Genomic DNA, 25,992 nt, shown 5'->3' on the forward strand with positions numbered 1-25,992 from the left:
ATTGATTGATCAATCTTGACTGTCAGTGATTTTAGTGGTAGTGTTAATATATCATACAAGTAAAATTCTAAATTGATTTCAGCTAATATAAATATGTAATGTTAACATATTTATTTATTTATTGACTAGCCTGCAAAAATCGGCTCTGCCTTGGTGTTTTTAGCAACATTGACTGGCTGGCTACAGATTGTCCCTATTATTCGAGTTTTTATTTCCAAACATTTTTAGGTCTCAGTGTCAGGTTAGATTTAAGAGTTCATATGAAAGGAAATGTAATATTGTCAAGGGGTACAAAGAATAAAATGTTCCAATTTTCCAATTATTAGCTATGCCTCCAACTGATTAACTATGACATATATTGCAGTTAGGGCCAAATTCTTAAAACCTCAAAGGCACACCAAAGACTTTTTAACATGAAGACAATTAGGAATTGTCTGGCGAATCCTAAGAAATGTTAGAATTATGTTCAGTTTGTCTGGTCAAGCATGTCAATTTATCAAGTAATTCTTCCTTATTACAGGGTGTGCGGTAACTGAGGATCTAGGAAGAAAGGAAATTGGAAGGTCCTAAGACAAAGCCCTGATGATCACATGTGCAGCACACAGAAATTGATGTGAAGGAATAAACAAAAGACAACCTATTTCCAATACCAAAATGAGGTTTACAAACCACAGAATATCTATTTAATGAAACAAATAACACCACACTGAGAGAGGTTTCCTGCTAGGGCTGATTAGTACATTCATTCTAGAATTGCCATATGACTGAACTGCACTGTCATTTAGTATTCAGGGATTTACTCTGCTGTACCAAAGCAGTTGTTAAATAAAGGCACTCCTGCACATGGCTGGTTTAGTGCATCAGAGCCTGCCTTTCCAGTATCCTGTATTTCTGTTAACTTAAGTCAGTTCCTTGGCACAAAGCAAGTGAAGTTCAATGCGCATACTTCCCTTTAGGAGAAAACTTTTCCATGAGACATTATTGGACTATTTTTTAACCACAACTGGCTGAATTTTAGACATGAAAGCTTTTGTCCAACATGTTTTTCTTGCTCTGTTAATCTCTAAATATTTGAACAATATTTTTGTGGATCATCCTTCCAGAACAAATGTACACATTCCTGACACCCTATAACATGTTTCCAATGGACTTTGATGAATATTTATTTAATACCATTTATAGGATAATAATATTTAGATTATTATGTCCTCCACTCTTAAACTGCATTTAAAATAATTTAAGAATAAGACAATATTTTTCATTCTGAATACTATTACTGTGTTTTGCCTAAAGAATTGTGTGTGCTGTTCCGTTTATTGGGATACTGTACATTCCAAACATTTGTGATTTTTGGAAAGGATGTCAATAGAAATGTAAGAGTGGCTGGACAGAAGTTTTAGACTGAACTAATATCCACTCCACTTTTGCTGTATCTGGCAGGCCACATGTATTCCAGCTGAATTATCAAGAGCTGTTGTATTTGTAAAAGTGAATTTCCCGTCTAGGTCTATGTTTAACCCGTCTTTCGCAGTGGGGCATCCTGCATTTCAAAAGGATGGTTTTGTCTGAGCACTTGAGTTGAAAAATGCATAACGTCTTTTTGAGAAGCACATTCTTATTCAGTGCCACCCACAGTTTAAAGGGGTCATCGGATACCCATTTTCCACAAGTGGATATGATTCTTTAGGGTCTTAGTGAAAAGTCTGTAACATAGTTTGGTTAAAATTTCTCAATGGTAGTGTAAAACAACACCGTTTTTACCCGGTCAAAAACAGCTTTTTTCAGAGCAAGCCATTGTGTAGCATTTACCTTTAAATGTTAATGAGCTCTGCTGACCCCGCCCCTCTCTTCCGAGCTGCTCTCAGAGAGACTATTTACTTTAGCCGCATTCATCGTGAAACTTGCTAATTAACACATTATTAGAAAAGGCGATTTGAAAAGATTCATTAAAAACCTATATGCACTTATTCTGTAGGTGAAGATGTTTCACGAATGATTCATGCAAACATAAACACATTTAGGTAAAGTTAGATCAGGGCACACTCCCTTCAAAAACAAATGTAATGTTAATCCACTATGTCTTCAGCAACTAAGATGTCAGGAGTAAATGACAACTGCTATGTTCCTTATTACATCCAACAACAAAACACCTCAATCGCTTAAGAGACATTATTGTCTATATCTGGTCTGGTGGTGAAAGAGTGGTGGACTGATGACAGCTCACTCAAAGCGGGTCTAAGGTAAGACACCAGTCCAGTCTGTGCTGAAACGCTAGTGTCAATCAAAGTATCGTGGGAGGGGCCTGTCTGTGTGACGTCACAAAGACAGGCATCTGAGATCTGCTTGATTGGAGAAAGGGGTAAAGATTTTACTAGATAAAAAAATAAACTTGTTGGATTTTTATCATTATAGGGTGGTTGTGTACACAGACTGCCAACACACATTTCAGTTCAAACAACTTGTTACTTGTAAAACTTGTAAAAGTGCATGTAGCATTGATGACCCCTTTAAGTGTAAGCAAGTTCTCTATTTTAAATGCTATAACGATTTAAATAAGAGGGTTCCAAAAATTTTGATCACTGAAAACTTTTACTGTTTGTATTAGCTCAGACAAACTGTCAGTGTGTATCAAAAGTGAGGATTTTTAATTGTTTGTTACTCTTTCTACAAATCATTGTTGTACTGCTATGTGGCGAAGTGACAATCTTTAGAAGTCAGTCATTGAATCACAGTGTTGGGAAGGTTACTTTGGAAATGTAATAGGTTACAGATTACAAGTTACCCTATTTAAAATGTAATAGTAGTGTAACTTTTTTAATTACTTTAATAAAGTAATGTAACTAATTACTTTTGAGTACATTTTGATTACTTTTATAAATTTCTAATGAATGTTAATTTGCAACTGTTAATCATCTTCAACCATTTTACACCATGCAGGTTTAACCTTACAGTAGTGCTCAATACCGTCAGACTTTCACCATCCTTCATCACTTGAATTAAGATGATCAAATTTGAACACATCCACCACACAATCAGACTTTACTTAGAGATTGATCTGAAGTTCAAAGCAGATTTAAAATCAAAAGAAATAGTTTATAGATACTGTTTTTGAAACCAAATCTTTGCATAACTACAGGCATCTAACTGCATCTAACAATGGTTTGGGGAAAAATAGTTAATAAAAAAATAAAAGCATATACATCAACTCAAATACGGTTATCTAATAAGCATGTGTCCTATTTTGTGTACTAAACTCCTGAAACATTGGTGTCTTTTTGAAACACTGCTGTCTCTTTGTATATGATATGATGATAGTTTCTCAAAATAAGTAAAAAATGCTCATGAAGTGACTATTCTAGAGATTAATTTCCATGAGGGGCGGACTGGGAAATCTCACACTCATACACCCACAACCCATTCTGAAACATGGAAAACCCAATTTTTTTTTGGACCTGACATCAAAAAGATTTGAATCCTTAGGTTGGGGGACTTGCAACGTAATCAAGAGTTCTCTCCTAAACTGCACATTCACTTCCATTATCCATCCATCTCTCTCATGACTTTAATACTGAAGATTTTTATTTGACTTTTACCATGTTTTGTAAGTGCAATTTTGTTTATTTGGCAAATGAATTACCACTTGTATTTATTTTTACTACAAATTCCATAGTTAAACCACGGTTAGTGCCATACCATAGGCTACATTAATTTTCCTAAGGGTTGTGTTCTTGTATCCACTAGCTCCCCCTCAAACCTATGATAAAATATGATGATTTGTCTGCTAACTTACTACTGTAACATTACAAAAGATAATAATGACGTCGTTTATACAGTATTTTGAGTGATTGCGAGCAATGTGCTGCTGCTGCTTGACTAAGTAAACAAAGACAAAACTACATTAGCATATTTACAGATGAAACTGACCTGCACCTGAAACCCTGAACAGAAGTGTCGCTTCTCTGCTCCAGCTGTGCGCTTACACAGTTCACTCCGGTCTCTCTCTCTCGCATTGATTACTCGGAGTCTGATCCAAACCGTTCGGCGGAGGCGCGGAGAGCGCGCGAGCCCAACCATTGCCAGTCACGACTAACCGATTCATGATTTATTAGAGATTTAATTATCGAATGGCGGATTCGGAAATAATCGCTTTAGTATATTCGGCTTGCAATTATACAATAACAATATTAAAGTAGAAGGCCAAATCGTCTGCCAGGCCACCGGGAATAGTCCCGGTTCTCCCGATGTCCAGTCAGCGCCTGATTTCCACAGAAAGGCAGAACGTGCAGGATCCATATTCAATCTTTTTGCGGCTTAATATTCACAGACATCAGTCCATATCGGGTTTTGATTCAAGTGTACTGACCTACTTTTGATTTATTCGTCCAAAATGTGGCATATTCCGTCCGCGTTATAGGCTGAATTCCATTTTTTATACTCGATTCTACGAATGTGTTTTCCGCGTCTCGGAGATTATGGGCCATATGTCTTAGTGCAATTTGGGAAAGAAATAAGCTGTATGTGGATGTGTGTAAATATTCAAATGTAATCCTCTTTGTAATCGTTACCATTTTCATAAGTAACTGTAATTTAATTACTCATTTTTTCTTAGTAACTGTAACTGATTACTGTTACATTTATTTTGTAATTAAATTACGTAACGCCGTTACATGTAACTAGTTACTCCCCAACACTGTTGAATCATTTACTCGACTAATTCATTTAAATCATTCAGGAATGAAACAAAGGCTGCATTCGAAATCATATACTTCCCTACTATATAATATATTATATATATATATATATATATATATATATATATATATATATATATATATATATATATATATATATATATATAATAGTGCTGTCAACGTTAACGTGGTAACGCATGCGATTAATTTTTGTCTGGTTGAACGTGTCAAAATATTTAACGCAATTAACGCAGCATCCGTATTTTCTGCCATCCGTTGGCTAGCTTTACATTATATGATCACGCTCTTATTCATTTAAATGCTTTTAAACATTTCAAGCACGGCAAGACAAAAGAGAATGCGCTGTCTGTGAATGCCCTTATGTGACACATATACACGTACACACACACACACACACACACACACACACACACACACACAATGCATAGACAGGGCGCCAGAATCCAGTTCTCTTAAGCGCTTGAACTAACAATAAACATCCCAAAGTGCCAGTTTTGTCGATTATCCTCATAGGAGCGATCTTAAATGATTTATATAAAGTCTAAAATGAACAAAAAGAGTTGTGAGAGAATGAGGCGAGATCCATAGACAGTATATAAACGGTGAGATCCGCGTGTCTGTCTGCTCTTAAAGGGACAGCCGCCAATAAAGCTTCCTGTCAGTAAAGTTAAAAGAACAAAGGGAACAGAGAAAATGACTCGCAGCTCTTGACTAAATAACTTTTGTAGCTTTAATAAGGATTAACTATTTAATTTATAGTTTATGCAGTGCAGACTGCATATAACTTTGATAACTTTATTAAATTTCTGTATATTTCCTAACTGTTAAGACAGGAAGGGCAGGAGTAAACATGACATTTATTATGGGTTTATGTTAGCATTGTTTTAAGTTTACTTAAATTAAAAACTGTTATATTTTTGAAGCCTAATAATAAATGTAAAAAAATAGAAAAAAATCAGTAGCTGTATTAATATCAGTAATACTGGCCTTCATTCATAAAAAGAAGCCATTTAAACAAGTATTTAAAATATACTGTCTTTATGTTGTTTCTACATTAATTTGATTAACTGTGAAATTATTACATTAAAAAATATATTAAAAACGTACAAAAACATTTCTTTTTTTATTGCGATTAATCACAGAAAAAATGTGTGATTAATCTAGTTAAAGTTTTTAATCGATTGACAGCACTAATATATAATAAAGAATAGTATGTCCGAATTTACAGTAATCATAAGAGAGTGATACTGGTATGTCACAACAATGTCAACATGGCAAATATGTCCAGATTGCATTGATCCTAAACACACTCATACTATATTGAATGTACTTTTCAATGGTCAACAAATAATTATTTATTTAAAAAAAGTACCTACTAATTGGATTTCTGGCTAGCCAAGCAGTCTTTATTAATGAGTCATTGAATTGTTTACTCAACCGATTCATACATTCAGGACCACCATGACTGTGTGGAATAATTTGGAATTATTGCCGGATCAAAAATACACAAAGTTGTATCTATGTAAGTTATACAATATAAACTTTTTTCTTTACTGAACTATCGTGCAATGTTATACTCCAAACCGTGCTTATCAGTCTGTTTTATTATTCAGATATATTTGTTGTAGCAATTCGATAAACAACAGATATTAGACCTTAGATGTAAAAACAGAAAACTTGGATTTGATCAAGAGCAAGCCTTAATATGCATCTTCTCTTCCAAAAGTCTGTGTTTCACCTCTTAACGTCAGAGCAGACAAGCAGAGGGAGAAAATAATTCCTGGTTGTGGAAATGGGCAACGGAGATGTGGAATTTGAAACATTTCTGATCCAGGTCCAGCCAATGTTTACCCTGCAGTCAGGCTATGACATCAGAGCGAGGACTTTATAAAAGTGCATGTGCACAGAGCCAGGCAGTGAGAAAACAGTAACACAAGTAGAAAATCTTATTGTGGTGGAACACATAGCAGAACATGATGGACAAGTTACAGAGAGACAGAAAAAACCTAATGGCATGGGCACTGCTGTTTTACCTGGGCTCACAGGTAAGAATCGCACAATTTATTTGCATGCATGCATTTTGCCAGCGGAAATATCTCTGATGTCTAGGTTCAGTTTTATGTCCAACAGCTGTGAGATTTGATCTGGATACTTTGTAAATTGTCATGCTCAGAGTTGAGAGGAGGGAGAGGTCAGTTTAGTGGTTTTTATCAGGGACTTTTTGTGGGACGTTTTGTTGTCTGTGAGAACAAAACCACGTTGTTAAACTGGGGTTTTCCAGTATAAACTGAATGTTACGGAGAATGCTTGATTAAAGTGTCGATGTTCTGTACAAATATAAGATTGTCATCTTAAGCTTGTTAGCTGTAACACTTGTAATTGAAAGCATGTTTTATGTTTTCAGTGCCTGGAAATACTTACTCTAAATGATTTGCATTAGGGAAAATATTTTTCCTTTTGCTTCTCCATATGCATATTATTAATTTTAATCAAAGTTGCATGTTTTAAAAACCAGCAGTGCTATTATTAGAGGCATTTATCACCAATATAACATTAATGGGGAAATAATGTCTGATTTTTGAAACTTCATGATTTTCATGGTACATTTTTTGCAGATTCTACCCAAACTCTGATTGACCTGTTGCATGCATTACATAACACTTCTTCTTGTATGCTGTCTTAGGTATGCTGTCAGCGGTGTGGTGGCCCTTGTCAGTGCCAAAGCTCTTTACCAGCCTGCCCAGAAGGTGTTCCTCTCATTCTTGATGGGTGCCAGTGTTGTCAGGTGTGTGCAAGACAGCAGGGTGAGGCCTGCAGTGAGCTGTATCCATGTGACAGTCAGCGCAGTCTGCAATGTGACTACAGTGCCAGCTTCCCTGGAGAGCCAGGAGAGTGTGTCTGTAAGTTTCAACCACCAAATACACAGCATTACCACTACAGCAGTAAGCTCCACCCAAAGATCCTGATTGATACAGCTCACATGACATTTTAATGTCATTTTAACTTATTATTATAATTTTGTATGGCATTTTGCACAATTAATTAGCATTTGATTCATCCTTTAGATCAATTATAATATGGGTTGTACTGGATTGATAATGAAATACAACACAAATGTATTTATAATAATATAATAAATTATTATAGGAAAAAAAAAAAAAAAAAAAAAAAATATATATATATATATATATATATATATATATATATATGTAATTGTTTTATATGAAGAAATTAAATAGCATTTGAGCTTTTCATTTATCATGTAAGCAACTGTTGTAAAATGAAGATGTAATTTATTTTAATATTTGAGAATTATATTTATTTTAATTTCGACAAGGTTCTACTGGTTTGACAATTGAAAATGAAATATCAAACACAAATTATATATATAATATCACATGAATTATATTTGTTTTATTTAAGCTACTTCAAATGATGAAATGAAATTGCATTTAAGTTTTTGATTTATCAGTTGATTGACAGTTTGATTTATTATGTTACCTTAATAATGTTTTTTTATATACATCAATAAATAACTGCTGCACATTATGGCAAATCTCAATTCATGACAACCAACAAATTTAAGATTATTTAAAAAAATTATTAATTTCAAGTTTTACAGAGACAAATTATTTTTTTTTACAGTAGGGGCAAATAAAATACAAAGCCAACCTCCACAGCAAGCCTTCATCAAAACACCACAACATTTAGAGCTTCTGCATTAAATATAGTGTCATCACCTTTGTTTTTAGGTCAGAAGGAGCTGGGCTGTGAGCATAATGGAGTCTCCTATCAGGACGGCCAGGTATTTCAGCCCTCGTGTGCTCTTCAGTGTCGCTGTTCGGGTGGAGGGGTGACCTGTGTGTCCCGGTGCACTGAGGATGTTCTCCTGCCCACCCCAGACTGCCCTCATCCTCGAAGGGTTCAACAACCAGGAAAATGCTGTAAAGAGTGGCTGTGCGAAAATATAGACAACACAGTGCTTCAGGACGCTCACACAGGTATTTTATTTCCCATCTTACTGTCCAGAAAACAAATCAAGCCATAAAACTGACTCAAAAGCTGTTGTTGTTGTTCATGTAATAGTATTCACTCTCTCTTCTTTTGCAATTTTGCATAAATCATTTAACATGTTTCTTATTCAAATCCCCATCTGAGAACTCTATTACATTCCCATTTGAGGTTTTCATTGTGGGATTCTGACCATTTTGATTGAAAATGTCTAGCCAAGATGGAACCCAAAAGCACAAATTCTAGCTTCTTCCCGAAGCCAACTTTCCATGATTCATAACAGGACTCATGTCTGTGTAACACAACAATTAAACTCCAAAAAGCCAGATAGCATGAAACACCGGACAGGAGGGTGTTCAAAAGCAATGTCACCAAAGTTAAATCAGCTGGAATGGTACATTTTGTTCCGAGTGTTTTTACAGTGGAGATGTTTGCAGATCCATTTGCATAAAACACTGAAGTGAAGTGAAAGTGACATTCTGCCAAGTATGGTGACCCATACTCATTTGTGCTCTGCATTTAACCCATCCAAAGTGCACACACACAGAGCAGTGAACACACGCGCACACACACCCGGAGCAGTGGGCAGCCATTTATGCTGCGGCGCCCGGGGAGCAGTTGGGGGTTCGATGCCTTGCTCAAGGGCACCTAAGTCGTGGTATTGAGGGTGGAGAGAGCACTGTACATGCACTCCCCCCACCCACAATTCCTGCCGGCCCGGGACTCGAACTCACAACCTTTTGATTGGGAGTCCGACTCTCTAACCATTAGGCCACGACTTCCCAAGAACTGCCAATGAATGCCTGATTATCATCTCATAATGATGGAGGTATTTGGTATTACTTCCTTGGGATTCTCAAATTATAAGAATGATTGTCAGAAGGTATGAGCTGATTACGAATTTATGCTGCTCTATAAGTTTTAATGAGACAGAATTAAAGGGATAGTTCACCCAAAAATGAAAATTCTGTCATTAGTTACTAACCATCACGTTGTTCCAAACCTTAAGGACCTTCATTCATCTTCAGAACACAATTTAAGATATTTTTTATATTAAGATTATTAAGATATTTCATTTTTTGGTTGAATTATCTCTTTTAATATTTAAACTTAAACTTAACATGAACACTGATACTATATACTGTAATTTCTAAATGCACATTGCATGACTTGCATGATTTTTAAGTTGTTATACTCAGTTAAGAAAAGTCAGTTTTTAGTACAATTTGATAACATTGCATAGAATTTTGGGACAAATGATAAAAAAATATTTTTGCAATGAAATAAACCTGGCACTAGCTCAAGTATGAAACATGAGTTCATTAGGTCTATAATAATCAGTACGTGGCAATTACAAAGTACCCTATTTCATTTTGACACAAATGTTAGTGTTGTGTTAATTTAGTTAATAAACTGTTTTTGGGATGGCAGCTTCAGGAAGTGATCAGACAATGCCTGCAGACTCTGCATACCAAACCAGACCCGGTTCAAACTGCATAGACCAGAGCTCAGAGTGGAGCGCCTGCTCACACACCTGCGGGCCTGGAATATCCACACGGATTTCCAATCAAAACCCGGCCTGTAGCCTGGAGATGCAGATGCGCTTGTGTAGGATCCGACCCTGTCAGCCTGTTCTCCAGAGAAACCCACAGGTATGCCTCCGATCTACCATTGGATGCTTTGGTTTTGACAAGTCAAACCATTCTCTAACCAACCCTGCTTCTATATTTCAGAGGTCAAGTAGAAAATGTCAACCCAGCTACAGGTCAGCAAACCCAGTGCGGCTTTTCCACCAGGGCTGCTATAGTACGCAGTTCTACAGGCCCCGTTATTGCGGCTCATGTAAAGACAACCGTTGTTGCACTCCTTACCGCACTGGCACAGCACTGGTCACTTTCCGCTGCCCTGGAGGAAGACTGCACAAACATGCTGTCATGACCATCAACTCCTGCATCTGCCATTACAACTGCCCCTATTCATCTGGAAGGGCATATAGAGAAACACCCTTCTGGGGTTAGAAACTGACTCTCTTAAAGGCTGACTTTCAATCTAGTAGCTTCATATTGGATGCTCTGAGTTTAAAATGTCTTAGTTACAAGGAGCCAACTCAAGATTTGACGTTTCCTTTCACTGACAAAAAAACAAAAAACAAAAACACTAAAGAGCACTAAAGAACACATAAGCCATTTGAGATTTGACAGCAATGCTTTTTTTCAGGACACCGTCTTAAGACGACAGGTGTCTGTACTGGTATGTTTGGTGTAAATAAAATAGTTTGAGTTTAAGATCTACCAGACATTTTTTCTATTGGGTTTACACATGGGCAGCTGTTTTACTTTGAAAAAAAAAACTTTACATTTGAAATATACCACACAATTATGTAAGAGCTCTGTCTGTATCTTTGTCTGTTTTGTGCTTATTATTGGACAATTGTGGCTCTCAATGAATTCCAAAGCTATTAATTCACAAAAGATGAAAATTATGTAAATCAGATCTGATGTTTTCTTCTCTTCAAGAAATAGGATTTAAGCAAAGAAACATCCTGTCTCATACAGATTTACCTGAAATAACATTGCACATGAATGCAGAAGAATTGGTTAGATGCTATGTGAAATTTGGACAATATTTTTTTTTGTTAAATGTGGCATGTTCACCTGTATTTACTGCAGGCTTTTATTTGAAGACTGATACTAACTGTAATTTAGTATTTACCGATTTCATCAAAGGATTGACTGTGTGTATATATATATATATATATATGTAAATACTTGTTTATGTCTGTATGTTTCTGTCATTAATACTAGAACCTTTAACATTTGTGTTCATTTGGAACATTTTATGTTTCATTGCACTGTAATTTGCCATCTCACATCTTTGCAGTCATTTGTCAGACCTTACACAAACGGTTTTGAAAAATCTCATCATAATAATTTCATAAATACTCAACACATTTTTGTCATAGACAGTAAAAGAAATGGACACAGCGACCCCATTGGAACTCAATTGAGACAAGTGAAGCCCATTTTTAGCAATTTTTAGCACTTCCGTTTCTGACGCGCAGACTCAAACTAAGCTTGATGACGTCAGCCCCTTATGAAAGGAAAATATATTTACCAATATATTTCTTAAAATATATTGTGATATATTGTAATATATTAATTTCCCTTTTTATTTTCTAAAATATTATATATTTGAATACATTTAATAATATATTGATGATACATATATTACATAATATATTGCAAAATATACAAATGATTGCCGCTTTCAATATATTGCAATATATTGGAAAAAATAAATATATATAAGAATATATGCCTAATATATTACATCATATTTTCCAATATACTGCAATATATTTTTGTTTCATAAGTGGCAACCTGACTGATGTAAATCTTCTAGTAGCTGTGCGTGCAAACTGCCATCGTTAATCTTGCAGAGACGGCGAGCTTGAGCGGGGAATTCTTTGGCGTGAGTGAGAAGGAGTAAGTATTCTGATTAATTATTTTGTATAGTATTTTAAAATGTAACGCCAGGGCTTGTATCTATGGGCTTCTCTCTTGACTTCTCCCCGACTGCCTGCGAGCTTCTCCTCCTGTCTGTACGGTAATTTCTCTTCTGTGCGACAGAGAGTCGAGTGGTTATGACGCAATCGTTAGCCTATTTTTACAAAAACTGTTTCCACGGGGCCATAATGTAACATAGAAGGTAATGGAGCCCTTTATACATTGTCGTGTATCTTTAGAAATGAATAATGGACAAATGGAGTCTTTAAACGCCTCAGATGTAAAGTTATTCGCTGTCAAAGTGACGCCAAAATGAATGGGAGTCAATGGGATGCTAACGCAAGTGAAGTTCTGCTACAAGATGGCTACAAGATACCTGTAAGACTTCAACTTCCGGTCGACTTCCTTCCCGCCTTATTTTTGTGCTGTGTGCCTGTCTCCTTTTCCTGGAGTCTAGTAGCTTTATTCACTTTTGACATTCACTAATTATAAGTAAATTATTTTATCTGCTATTCAATTAGCTACATTTAGCATACATAAATGAAAACATTTTATTTTAAAAGGGGAAGTTCAACAATATGCCTAAAAATATATATATATAAAAAAATATTAAGGAAATGAAACAAATTTGCTTGAGTCTCGCTCTTTACATCGATTCAGAAGTGTAAGGCTGCCCTCTCTTGTTTTTACGAGGAAAGGCAAGCAAGAATTAGATGCTCTATTTTGCTTTTGACAGAACGTGTTCTGTACAGGGCTTACTGTATGTACATGAATGAAAAAAAAACATTAGAAATCAAGAAGATATTCAGTATAATGATAATAAGTGAGATTGTTTTATTACATGTACCTCGGGTATAACTATATAACGATATATAATTACATAATTGTATTATTAGCCTACTTCATAATTAAATTTCTCAAAATATAAGTAGCTACACAAATCCTTTAGAATTCACAGACAAAATATATGATTATTTTACGTATAAATGTATATGATAATATATAAATGCTGTCTCTCTATAATCTAAATTAGTTAAAGCTCAAAGTTCAGAGTTTTCTTTGGCATGTGCCCTGCCTTTCTCGGTAAAGTCAACAGTCAATGTGCTCACTTCCTGTGAAATCTTTTATAGACAAGAAAGTCTGATGATCAGATCGTCTTTAATAAACGATGGAGTCCAATTTTACCTGTAAATCTGTCAATATTGATTTCACACACACATTTCTGCCCTCAGTCTACGTGGCTGTTTTCATCCTTGGAGTTATTGGCAACAGTTTGGGGCTGAAATCCATGTATGATAACTGGAGGAAAATTGGTAATGTAAATATCTTTGTGCTCAACCTTTGCCTGGCGGACCTTTTATATCTTTTAACCTTGCCCTATTTGGTGGTTTACTACGCTTCCAGCAGCAATTGGATATTTGGAGATGTTTTCTGCAAGATTTTAAGATTGTGTTTCTGCATCAACCTGTACGGCAGCATTGGTTTCCTCACGTGCATCAGTGTTTACAGGTATCTCGGCATCGTTCACACTTTAAGAGCTAAAGGCAGAATTACAGCCAGACACTCTGTGGTGATTGCTTCGCTGGTGTGGTTTTTGGTTTTTCTACAGTGCCTGCCCGATATGTTCTTTGACAAAACCAACAGCAATGTAACATCATGTTTTGACACAACTTCGGACAAGTACATTAGGGAATACCTGAAGTACAGCGTCGGAAGAACGGTTGTTGGATTCGGGATCCCGTTGTTAATAATGTTATGCTGCTACGGACATGTGGCGTTTACTCTGATGTCAAAGAAAGACACCGATGTCATCTTGAAGCTGAGGTGTCTCCGGCTGGTTGTCATCCTGACCCTGCTCTTCGCTATATGTTTTATTCCTTACCACATTTTTAGAAATTTAAACCTGGCAACTCGAATCTCCAAACTGGAGGGCGCGTGTCTGAAATGGTATTCTAATGTGTACATCGCAAACCAAGTTGGTAATGGATTGGTCTGCCTGAACAGTGCGATCAACCCACTGATTTACCTCTTTAACAGTGATGATTTGCTGATGAAGTGCTTCGTAAAGTCCGGACGAGCCCCTCAATCTGCTGCCGTCTCTCTTGTGGCAGACTGTCCCTTACAGAAGCAAACTCTACACAGCATGGCAAATTTATGAATTATAGATGAGTATTCTATATGGTGTGATGACTTTTTCTCGCCTCGAGTACATGGCTGTTCATCAAGAGTGACTGAAACGATTCTTATCTTGTTCATCTTTATGACAGTTGTGGTTTATTTGGAGCCCCACTCTGTTATGTACACTGTAGATCTCGTGACAGGATATATGCTCTAATGTCTCATTGTATTCTGAAAAACAGAAGTGAGTTTGTTCTTGTGTTTCAATTTCCAACTATCAAGGTTGAGATAACCTGAATGTGGTGTATTTTTATGTGGTTTGTAATGCTTAGTTTACACATTGAATGACTGAAAATAATTTTTGCTTCTTATTTTTGCAGTTTTTCATACATAAAGAACTTCACAGTAGTGCTCTAGTTTCTAAGCAACATAATACTACTAAAACAAACACAAATTGACCTAATGGTTTTTATTACACAATATTACACAAAGGAACAGTAATCTATTATACACATTAAGATATGACACACCAAGCAATCTTATATGATTGCCATGTGGTAAAGTAAAAGCAAAACTGAAAGAGCTGAACTTTCTTCAAAAAAGATAGATAGATAGATAGATAGACTTGCATCCAATACATGAACAAAACTATGCAAGGTACTAAACACAAACAAGATGGAGTTATTTTAACTAAATATCAGAAAGAAATGGGTACTGTGTTTTATCTTTGCTTGATGGCCAACATAAAAAACTACTCTCTAAAGAAGAAGAAAAAAAGTAAATCTTTATTATCCCCATTACTTTAACACAGATCGTAAATATATATTGTCTTTTGTATAAATATATTTGTTTATATTCTTTTTTTTTAACATTGATGAAGCAATACATTTTGAGGAAATGCTCGTGTCACTGTGTCACTCTTTTGGAGAAACACTGGATGAGAATTAAAACGGCAGGCCTAGTGAGACTGACTTGGTTTAAAGTGGATTAAAAAATTAAGAGTACATGGATTTTTATGATTATAGGGTGATTATGTTCACACACTGCCAACACACATTTATGTCCAAACACCATGTAAAAGTGGATTTTGCATAATAGGTGCCCTTTAGAAGTGTTAGTTCAACCAAAAATGAAAATTGTCCCAGCACAACAAGACAAAAAAAAATAAAAACCCATTACAAACAAGGCATTTTTTGCATCCAGTGGGGACATAATTACTGATTATAATGAAACTGTCCTTCACGCGTTGCATATCATGCTGCGTAAACATAAAACCATGTCTGCATTTGTGATCGAAGAAACAACAAACAACAAGCCTACTCTACACTGCTCAAAACTCATGTTTGAATCATCAATGGCAAATTATTTAAATATAAGAAATTTACTCACAGGCTGTGAGTCAGAAGCACCAGACTGTCCTTGCAAAGTTGGAACTGCCCCACTTCATAGAAACAGCTGTTGTGCCACAGACGCATTGAAGGCTATGGTTCAGGAAACAGTTCTCATCCTCCATAAAATGCCCTGCATACATCTGAATATTTGTTCTGGAACAGTGTTGAAATACAACTTTACCACTGATTTGTAGTTATGTACTAATTTTGAAGTCCAAACTAAGTAGTTTAGCTTTCACCATGAAACACACAGCGTCTCCACAACACGGCGACGACAGCAACAGCGAAAATAAAAGTTACGCCTTCTTTCTTTGTATGAACATTTCACCGGTGTTATGCAAATCTTCCCACATAGTGACGTAGAGATGTGGGGGCGTGTTAGAATGATCCTTAGGAGGGTGTGGTTGACATTTAACTTTTATAAAGGATATGTCTTTGGATTTGAGACTTAAGTCTTTGCAACTTTACAGATCTTCATGCACCAAGAGTGTGCAACGCTCCAAAGAGAAAGGAAAAATATAAATCATTTTTGGGAGAACCCTTTAAGCTGATGCACCACGAAAGCCACCGAATTAATTAGCAGGCAATAAGGATGAAGATGAGGAGAAAAATATCCATGCTACAACATAGTAAGTCAGGGGTGGACTTACCCATTAGCAGGGTAGGCGACTGTCTTGGGCCCCAAAAGCCAAGGGGCCCCCTAAAATGCTTTTCATATACGAGATGAGCATTAAGCACTGACACGCGAAAGATTGCTGTTTACAGTGTTTATTACCATGACAACCATCTGCGTGTCCGAGTTGAACATGCTTCTTGTGTATCCTGCTTTTAGCAAATGAAAATATTATTGCATCTGAAGCTGACTGCCACACAAGCGCGAGGTCTCTCTGTCAGCGCGCACAGTTCTCTCTCTGCGTTTGCTCTGTTCAGCGAGCGGCTGAAAGGAGCTGCACTTTCAGTTAAAACACTGATATGTTGCTTCTCTAATTTTACATGCAGAATAGCCAAAATCACAGCAATGCTATTGACTTTATCTTGTCTGTATTGATTTTATCAGACGACGGCATGATTATAAATCAAGATTTCTTTTGCAGATTAACATCTCGTAAGTACAGAAGTTCTAAGCGGCCATGCATTATTATTTTTTCCTTCTTGTTTTCTCATTATAACGACTAATTTTCTCTTTATCTCGACAAAACCATAGTCCTTTTCTCGTTATAACGACTTAATTTTCTCATCTCGACATAACGAAAGTCGTTTTCTCGTTATAATGACATCATTTTCTCATTATCTCGACATAACGAAAGTTGTTTACTCGTTATCATGACATGATAGTTTTTAATGTTGCTATAGTAACTAACTCAACTTTGACACGCATCAGATGGACAACCGGGTGCTCTTACTCTGCGGTATTTCAGCAAATTTTGCTTCGCCTAATAGGCTGACGTTTACAATACATAAATAAAGGCGGATCAATCACTGTTGATATTTCCAGAGACGGTACACTTAACTTTTTTTTATGTAATTAACAAGTTTAAATGGTCAATGCAAACACCACAAACACAGGCTAAAATTTTAAATAAAATTATATTTGTCATTTTTAGTAGTCAGTCATTATATGCTGTGGCAGATATCATGTGCGTTACAAGCTTCTGTTTGAAAAGAGTGTTCATGTGCAGTGTATGTGTGTGTGCAGAAAAAAACGATTACAACATTATAGAACGAAACTGAATTAAATTAGCCTATGCACTTTACATATACATCATATTTCTCATCAATATGATTAACAATAAAGATTCATAATAAGGAAAAGAGGCACATCCAAAAATAGCCTACATCGTTAAATCCCGTCCTACTGTAGATAAACAGAACATCTCCGCTTATTAACTAACAATCATGTGCCTCAAAGAAGCACAAATAAAGATATACTGTAGGTGCAACCAGAATACAGTGACGTCAACCTTGGTTTTGATAAACAGTTAATTTATGACACAGAACGCGTAGGTGAAACTCGCCTAGCAAGAACTTAATACACTAAATAATCATACTGTTTCAAGCATGTAACATTTATGAATTAATTAAATGTCAGTAATGAACAAGACTGCACAAATTATAGCGATCACGAGGAAGGTCCGCATATATTCAGGTCTGTAGTGCCACCTGCTGGCACAGTTTTGAAACTTCTTACAGAACAACTTTTGTGATGTTGAGATAACGAGAAAACTAAGTCGTTATAACGAGAAAACAACTTTCATTATGTAGAGATAACAAGAAAATTAAGTCATTATAACGAAAATACAAGAAGGAACAAAATGAAAATGCATGGCCGCTTAGAACTTTCGTACGTAAGGGAGAGTTGGTTAGTCTTAATGGGTCGTATTTCTTATTCATCCCATTGTCTGACAACAAAGAGTCAAAAATATCAGTGAAAACATTTTCTAGAAATTAGCTCTATCAAAATACAGAATGTGGCACAGAGAGGCAAACAAATGTAATAATAAATAATAAATGTATATTTTGCATGTTCAGAAGTGAGCTGCCCTGTCTAGCGGAAATACAATTGCTCAGTGCAAAAAAAGAGAAGTTATAAGAATGTGGTACATGAACAAGTTCTTTGAAAAACATCTATGACCTATGAAATATGTCTACTCTTCATGCTCTGTTAACTATGGTTTAACTAATAATAATAAAAATGTATTACATAAAGCATCCATATTTGTCCATGCCCATGTTGATTAGATTAAAAACTTGAAGGCCTGGTTTTACAAACAGGTCTTATCTTAAACCAGGACTAGGTCTTAGTTAAATTAAGATATTTAAGCAACTTTTACAAAAATGCCTTAGAAGAAAATGTTACAGGTGTGCATCTTGACACAGAACAATGACACTGTGATAAATCGCGATTATATATTTTAATTGATTGACAGTTAAAATGACTAAAATTAAATGCAGGCTTATGCTGGTAATTCATCAGTGGACTTTCCTCGTCAATATAGGCTATATTTATTTCACACTTTTCTCATTCTTACTAATTCAAGTTTTTATATGAATGAACCTCGGAAGGCTACTGATTGTCTTCAGAAAAGTTTAGACAGCAATTTCATTTTACCTGATTAAGTGTCATTTATGGGCTGAGCTGCTTTGTTAACAGCCATTACTTGGGAAAGCACTATATTTCTGACAAACCAAAAACACCTCCTACTGGCAGAGAATGAATGTGTATTTCAATAATCCAGTCTGCAGTTTTTGTTCAGACCAATGCGAAAATTCACCCACATAAATCCATTTAAATGATGTAATAATTTATACTTCCGATTCATCCCTTTTCTTAAAAAAGGGTTTAAAGGTTCAGTTGTGAGGTTTATCATTTTATAATTTATTTAGATTTTTGTTAAAACTTCTATCTCAATGGTAAATCAGTTACTATTTTGTGGTCTACCACATGAAATAATAAAAGTGTCTGCTAAGTGAATAAATGTAAATGTAAATTAAAGAATCCCATTATAACATGTACATAAAAAATTTACTGTAGAAACATTTGACACAACAGTGTGGCACCATTGTGCAGCAGCAAGCATCACGACAAAAAAGCAACCTCAAGGTTGATCTAGGTACATGTGTGCAAATGTATAGGCCCCCATTCCTATATTTGCCTGGGGCCCCCAATTCACTAAATACGCCCCTTTAGTAAGTTTAGCTTGTAGTTAAAAAAAGTCAAAAGTGTCACATAAAATGGAAATTAGTTCTAAGAAAAGTTCTAGTATTTGCTTGCAGATGCCACAGGCTACTATATCTAATGCAACAACAATGAGGCCTTTTTGTTTTTTAGATTTAGACATTTTTTGTGACCCTTGATGTTCATTGTGGCATTTGCTGAACACCCCCCCAGCTAAAACCAGCCTAAGCTGGTTGGCTGGTTTTAGCTGGTCAACCAGCCTGGTCTTAGCTGGTCATCAGGCAGGTCTTAGAAGGGTTTTGGCCACTTCCTTAGCTGGACAGGTCACTTGACCACTTGACTACTCATTGAGCGGCTCCACGAGCCACCATTGCTGTAAAGAACTGGTCCACGGGAGTGAAAAGAGTTGTTGTAACTCTCTCACTACAGCTCTGTCATCCCACTTCCGTGGCCCAAGTTTACCACATCCTTTTATCAAAGCCGCATTGTGATCTACTATACCACAACTGTGTTGCTAAATGGGTGATGAACAACAACAAATAACAAGTTGTTTCACTTTTAATCTGTTGTAAGGGGGTGTTTAGGTTTAACATTTAATGGATGCAACGATTACAGGTTTAATGATAAATCATGGTAAAATTCCCCATGGTTAGTATTACGTTTAATCTTTTAATTATAATTAAAACCATATTAAATTATCACGATTTGAACAACTAGTGATAAATACTGTCCAGCAATAAAGCTCAGTTTTCAGTAACAGTCTCACGTGCGCATAAGCACTCAGAGTAGTTTCGTTTTGAGTGAAAACAGGCCGGAAAAGCTGTGAGGTTTTAAAAGAGTGCTAAGGGAATTATACAAATGAATATATGAATGAGTTAAGTATATGAATGTAACTCTGAAGGTTCTGACTGTCTTCAGAAATGATTCGATGGCATATTGATTTAATCTTTGCTCCATGTAATACCTAAAGCAGCGGTTCTCAATTCCAGTCCTCGCGTCCCCCTGCTCTGCACATTTAGTATGTTTCTCTTATGGCTTCAGACGTTTGTTCTATTCAAACGCAAGTGCCCTGTGAAGTGGACATCACAGGATATTCTACCATGGTTCCAGTTTGAAGTGAATTATATGTTCAATTTAAAGTGCATAGAAGTGTGCCAGACGTGAATTTAAATTGTTTTTATTTACAGAGGTATATGATATCACTCTAGTCTGTGTGTGAAGACGTTACGTAGCGACAATTCCTTAATGAATGTTCCGAAGTGAAGTAAACTTTAACAGATTTCCCCTGCTCAGGGAGTAGGGAGCGATGAACACTGTGTAGGGACTATGTCAATGGGAACACAGTTCATGCACAGAGCTCACTTCTAACGAGCTGATTATCTGAGTCCGGTGTGTTAAAGAGAGACATACAATGTGCAGAGCAGGGGGTCGAGAGGACTGGAATTGAGAACCACTGACCTAAGGGTAATGTTCTTAAAAGCAATGCTGTTTTGACCACGGAGAATACGAGAAACAGCTGTAATTGAACTTTTCCATAAGCGCCACCTGCTGTCGGAGAGTGGATTTACCAAGACTTATATTTACATTCAGTCTGTGTGCAGCTGTGTTCTAGATAATTATAATTATTAAACATTTTAAACACTTCTTTGTTTTAAATTGTGTAGACTCAGACGATAGGGCTGATTGTTACAATGTACTGTAGGTATTTGAAATTCTATAGACCACTGTGATTGAGTTGCTGAGTCAGGGGAGGAGAGTATTACTGTGTCATTAGAGGATGAAGATGTGTCTTCACCACTCTGGTTCAAACAGCCTTGACTGACTTCTGAAGCATCTGACAATGAGATGACTTTCACTGTACTCTTGTTTTGTATATCACTAATTTGATTAAGGCTAAGAAAATCTATCGAAGTCGCTGTCCTTGTACTGGAGTCTAATGTCCCCCTCTATATCAAACTGACATTTGATCTCAGTTGAAAGATCCTCCACAGACTTTGGCATACCCGATTCCATGGTCAGCTTTTCAGCATTACTGGCACCAAAGACAATTGCAGCCATCATGCAAATACATCAACCTAATAAATAATTAAATAAAGCCATTGTGTCTATGGAAAGTCAGTAACTTGTTTCATAAAAACATGAAACAAATCATAAAGCAAACATGGGCCTTATTCACAAAAAAAATCAAATAAATAAAAATGTCTCCCCACAATAAGCCCTCTTAAATACCATTTGTGTTGTTTCATTTTTGAGGTAAAATTAGGACTGACATCTCTCTTATTTCTAGAGACATTCAGTTAGGTTAATTGAAGATTCTAAATAGCTTGTAGATGTGAGAATGATGTAATGTACTTGTCCTTGTAATGGACTGGCGATCTGTCCAGAGTGTGCCCTGCCTCTCACACAAAGATGGCTGAGATTGGCAGTTAAGAAAATGGATGGATAACCTCTGAGCCAACAGCCTCAGGTTTTGAGCCATACACCTAAGTTAGAAATGATCCACCAAGTGACAAAGATGTTAGAAAGTTAAGCTAAGGTTGCTGTGGGAAAAGATGTGCCCACATTAATAGCTTAAATTGCTATTGCTAGAAGTGTTTGCTTCAGACCATTGAAATTAAAGGTAATGTTAATGCTAATGTGCTAAAATGTTCATTTCGTTGATATTTGCTCTGAGATGTATTTAAATACATTACATGTGTTAACTTGTTCTGTCTTTACAGCGCGTAGAGTTATTAAATTTAGGTTAAACTCAAATCTGACTCCATTTTAGTATCTAATCTGACTCCATTTTAATATGACCTCGAATTTGGTTTGAAAGGCAAATTGGTTGCTTGACCATTTCTAATCATTTTTATTCTGAGATTTGATTATTCTATTTATTTTCTCATTCGGGTGCTCATGTCGCTCACAGATATTGATTTGGCCTTAGCGTATCTTACGATCACATTCTTGTCAGTCTTGGTTATTAGACAGAGGTAATTGGCTAATACTTTAGACGGCCGCTCCTATATGCTTGCTCATTCTAAAAGTACTTTTAATTAGCCCCATATATTTGTACACACTTGACTAAAGCAACATTATTTCTAGTCAGAGGTCATGACCACTACAAACGACCAACATTACTTTCCCTGAAAGTCATTTTGGTATGGTCATGCCATGGTTTCCCATGTACACTTAGGTAGAGTAATATAACAATAAACAGAGGTTAGGCTCAACCTATTTAGGTTGGTCTAACAACATTCAGCTGACCTAAATGGAAATTCCCTATAAGCCCTTACAATTTAAGTACACTTGAACTAATACCAAGTGTTAACCGGATCTCTAAAGATACAGTTGGTATGCCCTATGCTCCATCTCAACTGAATTTTAGTCCATTACTAACTTGAATGCGGTAACAATGATACAGCGTAATCTACTAGAGCCAATAATTACAGAGTAAAACAGAATAGAATCAAATGTAACAATTTATTATCAGTTGGGTTGGGTATCGATTAGGTTTTTTACAATACCGGTGCCATTTCGATACTTTTGAAACTGTACCGGTGCCTAAACGGTGCCAGAACCGAGCCACTAAAAACTATGCATAACAATAAAGAACATTACAAAATATCTCAAATAAATCCATAGCTTTCACACACTCCTTGGATGCTCTCATTTCCCAAGCTTCCCTTACTCTTAGGCTAATAAATGTATTTCATGATCTGGGTCGTGGTTTAATACAAAACCACACATAATGATTCTACTGTATCTCTGTCAATCACTCTGATATTTATTTAAAATGAGTGCTGTCTGTCACTGTCTTTAATCCGTTCTATAAATGACTGTATGGTCATTCTTTATAAAGTAGCAACAATGTCATTTGTAAAGTACAGTACTGTGCAAAAGTCTTTGGCACATTAGTATATTTACCCCAAAAAAGGGTTTTAAGCAAGTTATTTATATATTTCAATGTAGTGTGCCCGTAGAAAATATCAGTTTACATTTCCAAAAATTAATTTTGCCATTAATTTTAATAATCATCTAGTGAGATTTTTGAATGCACAAGTATTGTATGTATAAAGTACATATAATTAAATTAAGTATATGTAAATAAGTATGATTCAAGTATGAGTTCATATGTGTTAAGGGCTAGATTTTCGCTGGAGGAAACAGCTGTGGTTTGATGAGCATTGAACGGAGCGAAAACTTAACAGTAGAAGGGAAACCGATTGCTCCCTCGTGACCTTTTGTAAACTGTATTTATGACAAAGAGCTGCACAGATACAGATATTCTAACAATCTATCGATAAACACACAACTTGTGTCCTCTGTTTCTGTTTGAGTCTGCTCGCGCTGCTCCACCGCTGTCTGTGGATTGAAGAACGCACTGAAAGATGGGGAGGGCACAGGTCTGCTGCCATGTTCATATGAAATTTAAGAGGACTGACTCTAAGGCGATCGCAAATTTGTGTACAGTTTATTGAGGTAAATGCTATAGCCCCGCTAAAAAAGCTTAGCGATGCCCATGCTTCTTGTGTACATTTAGGAGAACCAGGACAAATATTTCAATCGATCGCTTAAAATTTAAGAAATATACGTTCTGATATTCGCACTGGGTATCGGTGCCCACCCTAATTATAAGTCAGGTAAATATGTATTATGCTAATTACATAGCCAATTCAGAGATATCAATATCCATACAAGACATCAAATTCTCAAAGATGAATCTAAGAGTAAAAGATGCATACCTGACTTTTAGCAAAATACACAGTATGAAGTGTGTGAATACACATCATACCGTGGGCTCATTCCGGCTACAGAAGGCCCTGATCCTTTTGCAACATTTGCTTAAGAACCTCAGACCAAGACAAACATCCCCCAAGATGGAGACAGAAACTAACAATTGGAATTTGCATTAACTCGGGTCCCAAACCTGGGTGGTTTTACAACTCCGTGGAAATAGAAGGTAATTTACATGGAGGACCCTGGGAAAGGGCACTCCCATTACAGTAATCAAAATATCTCTTGACTCTTAGGATCTGTATTATCTTTTAGTCTACTTTTGTAAGATTGAGACCATTGTACCAGTCGCCCTGAGACAATTCAAATGACACCAAACATGACTGTAAATATCACTTGAATTAATGCAGAATATTATATTATTGACCATTCTGAGTGAAACCAAGAGGATGGGTAAGGAAGGGGATGAGAAGGAACTGATAACATATGTGAGAGAGGCGTTTCCCGCACTTCCTCTTAGTGAAATGTGGGAACAGATGACTATATGTTAATACATTGTGTGTCTTTTGAGTGTCTCAGAAGATCAAAGTGTCTGATGTTCTGTAATTCTTACATGTATTTACTGTGGTCAAGTAGTGTTAAATGTTTCAAATACCGTCTGCTAATTTATTTACATTTCAGACTAAATAAAAAAAATGTGAACTGTGATCAAACACCTCCAAATTCCTGCTACTACAGTGTGCACCAGTTCAGTATCCCATACTACGATACACTTTCAGATACAGCCAGTGACAAGATGTTCATGCCTTCACTGAAACAAGTCATTATACAGACACATATACACAAGTGAAAAGTTAATGTTAGGTGCTCATACTAGTGATAATTGTACATTTAGAAGGGTTAGTCACAACAGCTCTTTATCAACACCTACTTTTGATATAAGGATATCTTTTAAATGTAACCAGTCGAGTGGCCCAACAAAGTAAAAAGTAAAAAAAAAAAAAAAAAGAGAAAAAAAAGTGACGTGACATTCAGCCAACTATGGTGACCCATACTCGGAATTCGTGCTCTGCATTTAACCCATTCAAACTGCACACATATAGAGCAGTGAACACACACACACTGTGAACACACACCCGGAGCAGTGGGCAGCCATTTATGCTGCAGCGCCCGGGGAGCAGTTGGGGGTTTGGTGCCTTGCTCAAGGGCACCTAAGTTGTGGTATTGTCGGCACGATATTCAAACCCACAACCCTAGGGTTAGGATTCAAACTCTCTAACCACTAGGCCACGACTTCCCAAGTAGTCATGTAGTGGGTTTTTCTCTGGCAGGGCATCATGTGTTATCAGGAACACTTTACCACTTGGACATGGTTGCAATTCAAAAGCCCAGTAGTGCTCCCTAAACCAAGCTGAGAACTTATTGACTATGAAAATAACTGTATCCTGAAGTACACACATCCTAATTAGCTGTCCAAATTCAGACAGTCCATCAGTTAATTCAAAGAAATCATTCCGGTTTTATAGCAGATCCCTTTGCAATCTGCACTGTTAGCCATGTTTACTTCTGTTATGTTTGGGCACATCTGCTGGATAGGCAATGATACCTCATCTCTTAGCACCTCAAGACAAACTCTTGATGCACCTGAAACTTCAAAGTCAGAGTTGATGAGTGTAAGTAATAGGCAATCATCAGCCGGTGTTTCTTTGCCAGTGTTAAAGTGTTAGTTCACCCAAAATTTATGTCATTATTGACTCACCCTCATGTCGTTCCAAACCCGTAAGACCTCCTTTCTTCGGGACACAGTTTAAAATATTTTAGATTTAGTCCGAGTGCTTTCTGTCCCTCCATTGAAAATG

General features: G+C 36.4%; 2 protein-coding genes and 1 long non-coding RNA gene across 3 annotated transcripts; 2 read left to right on the plus strand and 1 right to left on the minus strand.

The window, feature by feature from the left end:
• The first annotated feature begins 6,315 nt into the window (after positions 1-6,315).
• On the plus strand, positions 6,316-11,650 carry ccn5 (cellular communication network factor 5). The gene is made up of 5 exons (XM_059527935.1): positions 6,316-6,757; positions 7,396-7,612; positions 8,465-8,713; positions 10,155-10,375; positions 10,457-11,650. The coding sequence occupies exons 1-5, from the start codon at positions 6,686-6,688 to the stop codon at positions 10,739-10,741; spliced, it is 1,044 nt and encodes a 347-aa protein (XP_059383918.1). The 5' UTR covers positions 6,316-6,685; the 3' UTR covers positions 10,742-11,650.
• On the minus strand, positions 6,764-8,586 carry LOC132118248 (uncharacterized). Its single transcript, XR_009425884.1, has 3 exons — positions 8,453-8,586; positions 7,445-7,588; positions 6,764-6,952 (listed from the first exon to the last, which is right to left on the minus strand). It is a non-coding gene; the product is annotated as an uncharacterized LOC132118248 (long non-coding RNA).
• Positions 11,651-13,350: 1,700 nt separating the features above from the next.
• On the plus strand, positions 13,351-15,207 carry si:dkey-78k11.9 (P2Y purinoceptor 1). The gene has a single exon (XM_059527938.1). The coding sequence runs from the start codon at positions 13,398-13,400 to the stop codon at positions 14,385-14,387; it is 990 nt and encodes a 329-aa protein (XP_059383921.1). The 5' UTR covers positions 13,351-13,397; the 3' UTR covers positions 14,388-15,207.
• Positions 15,208-25,992: the final 10,785 nt, after the last annotated feature.

The sequence above is a fragment of the Carassius carassius genome, chromosome 37 (genome assembly GCF_963082965.1).
Source record: "Carassius carassius chromosome 37, fCarCar2.1, whole genome shotgun sequence".
NCBI lineage: Eukaryota > Metazoa > Chordata > Actinopteri > Cypriniformes > Cyprinidae > Carassius > Carassius carassius.

Bases quoted from the DNA above. Each gene is read 5' to 3' on its own strand.
- ccn5 (XM_059527935.1), top strand. From the start codon at position 6,686: ATGATGGACAAGTTACAGAGAGACAGAAAAAACCTAATGGCATGGGCA. The intron at 6,758-7,395 runs GTAAGAATCGCA...ATGCTGTCTTAG, and splicing joins TGTTTTACCTGGGCTCACAG to GTATGCTGTCAGCGGTGTGG. The intron at 7,613-8,464 runs GTAAGTTTCAAC...CTTTGTTTTTAG, and splicing joins AGAGCCAGGAGAGTGTGTCT to GTCAGAAGGAGCTGGGCTGT.
- si:dkey-78k11.9 (XM_059527938.1), top strand. From the start codon at position 13,398: ATGGAGTCCAATTTTACCTGTAAATCTGTCAATATTGATTTCACACAC.